Source organism: Leptonychotes weddellii, chromosome 5 (assembly GCF_054177405.1).
Source record: "Leptonychotes weddellii isolate Sample4059 chromosome 5, ASM5417740v2, whole genome shotgun sequence".
Taxonomy (NCBI): domain Eukaryota; kingdom Metazoa; phylum Chordata; class Mammalia; order Carnivora; family Phocidae; genus Leptonychotes; species Leptonychotes weddellii.
This window is the reverse complement of record NC_138373.1, coordinates 106903161-106910021: the sequence shown is the minus strand read 5'-3', so window position 1 is coordinate 106910021 and position 6861 is coordinate 106903161. Positions and strand designations below refer to the sequence as shown.

Here is a 6861-nt window from a genome sequence, read left to right as displayed (position 1 = left end):
CCCTCTCCCACTCCCCCTGCTTGTGTTCCCTCTCTTGCTGTGTCTCTCTCTGTCAAATAAATAAAATCTTTTTTTTAAAAAAGTGGTAATCCCAATTTATACTCCCACTAGCAGTCTTTTTTTTTTTTTAAAGATTTTATTTATTTATTCATGAGAGACAGAGAGAGAGCGAGAGAGAGAGAGAAGCAGAGGGAGAAGCAGGCTTCCCGCTGAGCAGGGAGCCAATCGCTGGGATCGATCCCAGGACCCTGGGATCATGACCTGAGCCGAAGGCAGACGCTTAACCCTCTGAGCCACCCAGGCGCCCACTCCCACTGGCAGTCTTAACTAGTTCTGTCACTTTGTATTCTCATCCACATCTGAACCAAAGTATCTGTTGCCAGAGTCTCTGCTCTTAACACCATGACGTACTACCCTCTGTCCTGTCCCGGGCTCCTTTCCCAGAATCAGCATGGACCCTACATACTCCCTGGGGCCAACAGAGGTGACTGGGAACTGGGAGCATCTTTGGATGAGATGCAACAAGGGTTACAGGGCCTAAAGTGAGGAGATTGGTGGGGCTTCTAAAACCCAAGAGATCCAAGGATCTCTAATGGATTGTTTCTCTTCTGTAAAATTGGGAGCTCCAGTCTTCTTGGGTGCCCTTTGACCTGTTCTCAGCAACTTTCTACATGTGGGTGGGTTAGATGGGCTCTCTGCCTTCGCTGTAACTGTTCCTATCCATTCCCAAGCTGGATATTGGAGGAAGAGAGGCACACAGGCCCTAATCTGTGTTCCTCCTCTCTCCCGACAGGTATACTGGATGGGACCAATGCTGGGGACCAATATTGCAGAACTTTCCTTTAAATTTTTGTTCTCCTTGGTGCTTCATGGGAAAAGCTTGTGACTTGCATGACTTGCCATGATGTAGAAATGGTAGAACCTACCAGTGTGTCCCATTCTGCCTTCTCTAACACTGCAGAGCCCCCACCTCTAGGTCCCAGGTCCCTCATCAAGCCTGAGCACAACTGCACCTCTTTCCCCATACTCTCCTACCCCATTTTGTCCTCTTCTCTCTCCTTGATCAGCCTGCTTCTCCAGACACCCCTATCCCCAGGCTTTTCCTTAGGGATCAAATTTAAGACCCCAGGGTCCTGATTAGGACCATATTAGGAGGCATTAGACCCTCCCATTGCTCCATAGCTATGACTATGTTTCAGTACTTTCTTTTCAGTACTTACTGCTAGGACTTTATGAGTTAGGAAAGATGAAGTTTAAGCTGGTTCTGAAATTTAGCTACTAAGCCCTTTTCTCCTCTCCAATCCCCCAGCCCCACGCCCAACCTATCCATGGCAGATAGGTTCTTCCTCCTGTCTCTGTGGTTTACAAGGCCAGGCTGAGGGTTTGGAAAGGGAGGTGCCGGCATGGATTGGGGGTAGGGAACCTGGGCTTGGAGAAAACCAGACACAGCAGAACTATTCTGTCCCAGAGCTGCAGGGTCCACAGATTCCAGACCAAACCAACCAATGGGAAAAGGCCCTCTAATCCCAGAGAACTAAAGAATTCTCTTCAGTTATCCAACTTCCCTGCTGGACCCCACCCCTGACCCCCACCCCCACCCTTACCCCTGGCCGACTCAGAGAAGAATGAAGGCCCCCAGGAGCACAGTCTCATACCCTACGAAGTGAACTCAGTTTGACTGATCTTCCAAGCAGAGTTGAGGAGTGTTCTAATATAGATGTCAATCAGGATCACGATCCCCAACTTTGACACAAAAAGAAAAACAGACTTTTTACAGTCCCCCTGTTCTTGGTCCTTTTCTCTCAGAGGCTCTCTAGCCCTGACTCCAACCCCCACCCTAACCAACACCCATGGCTCTTCTCCCATGGAAGAGGGAGGGGAAAATCCAGCAGCTTTATCAGATGCATAAGAGTGGGCCCAGCCCTCTGCAGCTGTGAAGGGGTTAAGAGGCTGGGCCAGCCACTTCAGCCTGCCCCTCCCAGGGATTAAGAGTCCTCTATAAAGGGGACTGTCCACCCAGAACGGCCAGGGGGGTATCAGGGACCCAAGCATTGTGCCCATCCCCCCTGCCATGTGGGAACTGCGGTCAGCCTCCTTCTGGAGGGCCATATTTGCTGAGTTCTTTGCCACCCTCTTCTATGTCTTTTTCGGATTGGGGGCCTCACTGCGTTGGGCCCCCGGACCCCTGCACGTCCTGCAGGTGGCTCTGGCCTTTGGCCTGGCCCTGGCTACACTGGTGCAGGCTGTGGGCCACATCAGCGGGGCCCATGTCAATCCTGCAGTCACTTTCGCCTTCCTTGTGGGTTCCCAGATGTCTCTGCTCCGTGCCTTCTGCTATATGGCAGCCCAACTCCTGGGAGCTGTGGCTGGGGCCGCCGTGCTGTATAGTGTCACCCCGCCTGCCGTCCGAGGAAACCTAGCACTTAATACGGTAATGGTCAGCTAAGTGGGGCTGGAGGAAACTGGTACCCTGACTCCCCGCCTGGTGGAGGCCAATCAGCTCCTCAGGGGTGTGGGCCATGGTGTGCGTGTCTGTGTGTCTGTGTGTGTGTCTGTGTGTGTGTGTCTGTGTGTCCGAGTCTGTGTGCGCACGCGCATGTGTCAAAGGTAGTTTGGAGGAGTAGGAAGGCATAAAGGCCTGGACTGACTCAAGAGACCCGAGTTCTGGTTTCAGCTTTCCTTCCAACTCCTTGCAGTTTGTTGAGGAAACTTACTTTACCTGACGGGGCCTGGAGCCTCAGCTTCCTCATCTGCATAAGTGGGTACAATTCTTTCTACCACGAAGGGGTATTATTAGGAGAAATTAAGAAAGAAATACAATTACTGTGAGGGGGGTTGTATCCTCCCTCTCCAGGGAACTGATGGCCATAAGGGGGTTGCTGTGTGGGAAGCCTTGAGGAGGTAACATTGTGGCAACCCTAACGAGCTGCCTCCTTTCTTCTTCCTTTGCCCAGTTGCACCCTGGGGTGAGTGTGGGCCAGGCCACCACGGTGGAGATCTTCCTGACGCTCCAGTTTGTGCTCTGCATCTTTGCCACATACGACGAGAGGCGGAATGGCCGCCTGGGATCTGTAGCCCTGGCTGTTGGCTTCTCCCTCACCCTGGGGCACCTCTTTGGGGTAAGCAGGAAAGGGGAGAAACTGCTTGTTTAAGGATTCTAGGGCCCCTCGCCCTTTCGCAACTTTTGAAGTTTCTTTCTGCCCAGCTCACTGTCAAACATGAACATAGTCCACCTCACTCTGTTTCAGTCGGCAACAAGAGGATTCAACACTGTTCTAGTCCTCTCTTCTGTGACCTCTGTATCTGGTCCTTCTTGACCCACCAAGGTGGAAATGTATGCATCATGGGTAGATGCGGGCTTTGTCTATGGATCCATAGTCTGACCCCAGATAAGGTATCAGTGCCTTTCCTCCACTGTGGAGCCCCCATGTAGTTTGTCCTTCCCTACTTGCTGCTGGCTGGGGGCAAGGTGCCAGCCCTCAGGGGTATGTGGGTTGTAGGGAGAGAAGCTGAGGTAGAGGAGGGGAAAGTGTCTCAGTTATGACTGTGTCTTTTGCAGATGTATTATACTGGTGCAGGCATGAACCCTGCCCGCTCCTTTGCTCCTGCCATTCTCACCAGAAACTTCACCAACCACTGGGTGAGTGAGGGGAGAAGGGCAAGATCCTGAAGCCTTCCTGTGTGGGTGTGGGCTGCAGGCTCCATGTGTGGTTCCTGCTTTCCATCTGGATGTGTTAACTGCTTTACTAGCACCCAGCTAAAGGGGCTGTCACAGAGTTTGGCATGCCTGTGTGAACAGGATTCATTATTTTGCTAGAAAGAGAGGCTCTTGCTCATGTTGTTCCTTCACTGGTTGGTCAGGGATTTTTACTAAGTATCCACAGGATTCTAAAACTAGCACTTTGAGGATAGACAACTGAACAAGGAGTCAAAACCTTCTACTCTCAGAGCTCAGGATGTATATGAGTACAGATGGGCCTGTGCCTCATCCCAGTTCTAGCACATTATTGGCCTTGTGTGTGACCACGGCAAATGACTCTGTCATTCTGCACCCCAGTTTCCTTACCATAAAATGGGGTGTTAACAGAAATAAGTGTGAACATTATATATGTGAAATATTTAGCACAGAATATGGTATGGACTAAGACCTCAATAAAAATTGGCTATGTTTGTGTTGTTTGGCCATATGCCAGCCAAATATACAGAAATAATTTAAAAAAATTTTTCAAAGCTGTAAGCCTATTTTCATGGCAGCATTATTCACAATAACCAAAAGGTGAAAGCAACCCAAGTGTCCCTCACAAGTGAGTGGATAAGCAAAATGTAGTCTCTACATGCACTGGAATCGTATTCAGCCTTACAAAGAAGGAAGTCCTGTCAGGCTACAACTTGTATGAGCCTTGAGGACATTATGCTGCATGAAATACACCAGTCACCAAATGACAAATACTGTATAACTCCACTTATGTGAAGTATCTAGAGTAGTCAAAAATCATTGAAACAAAGCAAAAGGGTACTTGATGGGGGTTCAGGAGAGGGGGCAATGGGCAGCTGTTATTTAATGGGTATAGAGATTCAGGTTGGCAAGATGAAGGAGTTCTGGAGATTTGTTGCACAACAATATGATATACTTAACATATATCTGTACTGTACACTTAGAATTGGTTAAGGTGGTAAATTTTACGTTATATGTTTTACCACAATTAAAACATTTTTTTCAAAGCAATCTGTAAACTAGTGAAAACTGATAACAAGAAATAGAATATATATGTGGGATAAAGGACTAATCTGGTGAGTCAGAAAAGAAATGGTAAGTTTCGAGGTACAGGCAGTAGAGCAGTTTAGAATTTAAAAACAAACAAACACTGGTTTCTGCTTAAATAGTGCCCAGTTGTATATGCCAAGTACAGATGTCTGTTTTCTACCCATAGAGTTGGAAAAAGAGAAGCCTTGCTCTTGATCCCTTCCCCAAGTCTGATTATTCCTCTCCTTTTCCTACAGGTATACTGGGTGGGCCCAATCATTGGAGGGGGACTAGGCAGTCTCCTCTACGACTTTCTCCTCTTTCCCCGGCTCAAGAGTGTTTCTGAGAGACTGTCTATTCTCAAGGGTGCCAGGCCCAGTGACTCCAATGGACAACCAGAGAGCACTGGGGAACCTGTTGAACTGAAGACCCAGGCCCTGTGAAAGCTCCAGTTGGCTAGAGGGAGTAGGAAGCTTCTGGGTTTACTCGGAGGGGCTGAGCCAGCCCCTGGATGAAGAAAGAGACTGGGGGAGGGACATGTACTTCTTTATTTTTTAATTTATGTGTGTGTTTTTTTGCCTTTTGCCGTGTGAAATCTTTCAAGTTGCATTCATGAGCTGATTTGTGCAAACTTCCCTTCCCTTTCTCCCCATCCCACCTCTCTTCGCCGCTGTGTGTGCATGATTGTGCGTATGAATGGTATGAATGTGAGTGAATGTGGCTGTGTCTGAGTTTTGGGGCACAGCAGGAGAGGTAGGGAAGGGAAAAAAGGTGTCACCCTATACCTTCCTCTCCCAACCCAGTGTGGTGAGCACAGGGAACCAAGACCTTTAAGCTTCTGGCCTTCACCCTGCTGCCAGTCAAGTTTATTAGGGCCCTAGGTTTATGCGGGAGCAGGGAAGCAGGGAGTACTCCTCACAGGAGGCAGATGGAGACAAGGCATTCCAAGGATTGGGAGAAGGGGCTGGGGGCAGGGAGAGAGAAAATGGAGGTATGAGCCCCAGATCAGGCTGCAATTGTACCAAAAAAAGTTGGGGAAGTTAACAGGAGAGTGTAGCCTACTTATCTCAGGGATGCTTGCCCCAGGGACTTGGGTGGGGAAGTAGCTCTGAGAAAAGTGAACACTGGGGTTTGAACTGTTCTGTAAAGCCACATAAACTTGTCTACATCCACCGGCTGGGTTTTGTGTTCATTCTGGTATGATGGATCTCTTTGGAGGCCCTGGGCCAGTGAGCTCCCAACCTAAAAAAGGGGTAGGGTGAGCCTAGAATCTAGAAAATTTAAGTAGTTTAGCGATTCTGCCAGACATCCCCAGAGGGGCTTCCAGGCAGCTGGTACTTAAGCCAAAGAGCTCCCTAAGGTCAAAACAGGAAATCTGATGCCTGGAACAAATGCAGAGGTAGGGGTGGGGGGCCGTAGGAGGGAGAGGCTTTGACCCTCGGAGTTTTAATTTAGTTAGAGCAGATCAAAACACTCTTCAAATGGTATCTTTCTGCTTTTACCCCTAGTTTTATAGTCTTCTTTATTTTCCTCTTTTTGTGTGCGTCCTTTCATTTTTCTCTCATGTGTCCTTTCATCTTCAGCAAATCTCTTCTAACTCCCTTCATGTCCCAGAAACTGATTCCTTCTATTCAATGATTAATAATTCAGGAGATAATTATTCGTCTGAGCCCTATCTTCTTTTGTCATCGGCAAAATACACTCAATCTCAGCAGAGTCCAGAGGAGATCCTCAACTTACCAATGAATATTTATTGTTGTTCTCTTCCTTTTAGGAGCCTGCACGCTTCGCAAGCTTTTAAACCTATACCTCTAGCATGAAAGGCACCCCGCCCGCAAAGACCCCTCTAGCCCGTAGCTCAACTCTCCACTTCCTCCCAAATAAAGCCTAATTTTTCTAACTAACCATTGAGACTTTGGAAAAATCCACTTGCCTAGGAGAAGGGGAAGAATGTTTGTAAATTTACCTCTAATCGGACTTTGATCCCTACTTTCTTAAGTCAGCAGAAAATTCATAGCGCTGTGGTTCTTAGCTCGATATAGGGGATCGACTCAGACAAAACAGTACTTGTACTCGCTTCCCTTTTCCTTACTTCATCACCACCACCTCCACCACCA

General features: G+C 48.3%; 1 protein-coding gene across 1 annotated transcript; it reads left to right on the top strand.

Annotated features, from left to right (window-relative positions):
- The first annotated feature begins 1791 nt into the window (after positions 1-1791).
- On the top strand, positions 1792-6626 carry MIP (major intrinsic protein of lens fiber). The gene is made up of 4 exons (XM_031036385.2): positions 1792-2431; positions 2955-3119; positions 3560-3640; positions 5002-6626. The coding sequence occupies exons 1-4, from the start codon at positions 2072-2074 to the stop codon at positions 5185-5187; spliced, it is 792 nt and encodes a 263-aa protein (XP_030892245.1). The 5' UTR covers positions 1792-2071; the 3' UTR covers positions 5188-6626.
- Positions 6627-6861: the final 235 nt, after the last annotated feature.

Bases quoted from the DNA above. Each gene is read 5' to 3' on its own strand.
- MIP (XM_031036385.2), top strand. From the start codon at position 2,072: ATGTGGGAACTGCGGTCAGCCTCCTTCTGGAGGGCCATATTTGCTGAG. The intron at 2,432-2,954 runs GTAATGGTCAGC...TCCTTTGCCCAG, and splicing joins GAAACCTAGCACTTAATACG to TTGCACCCTGGGGTGAGTGT. The intron at 3,120-3,559 runs GTAAGCAGGAAA...TGTCTTTTGCAG, and splicing joins CCCTGGGGCACCTCTTTGGG to ATGTATTATACTGGTGCAGG.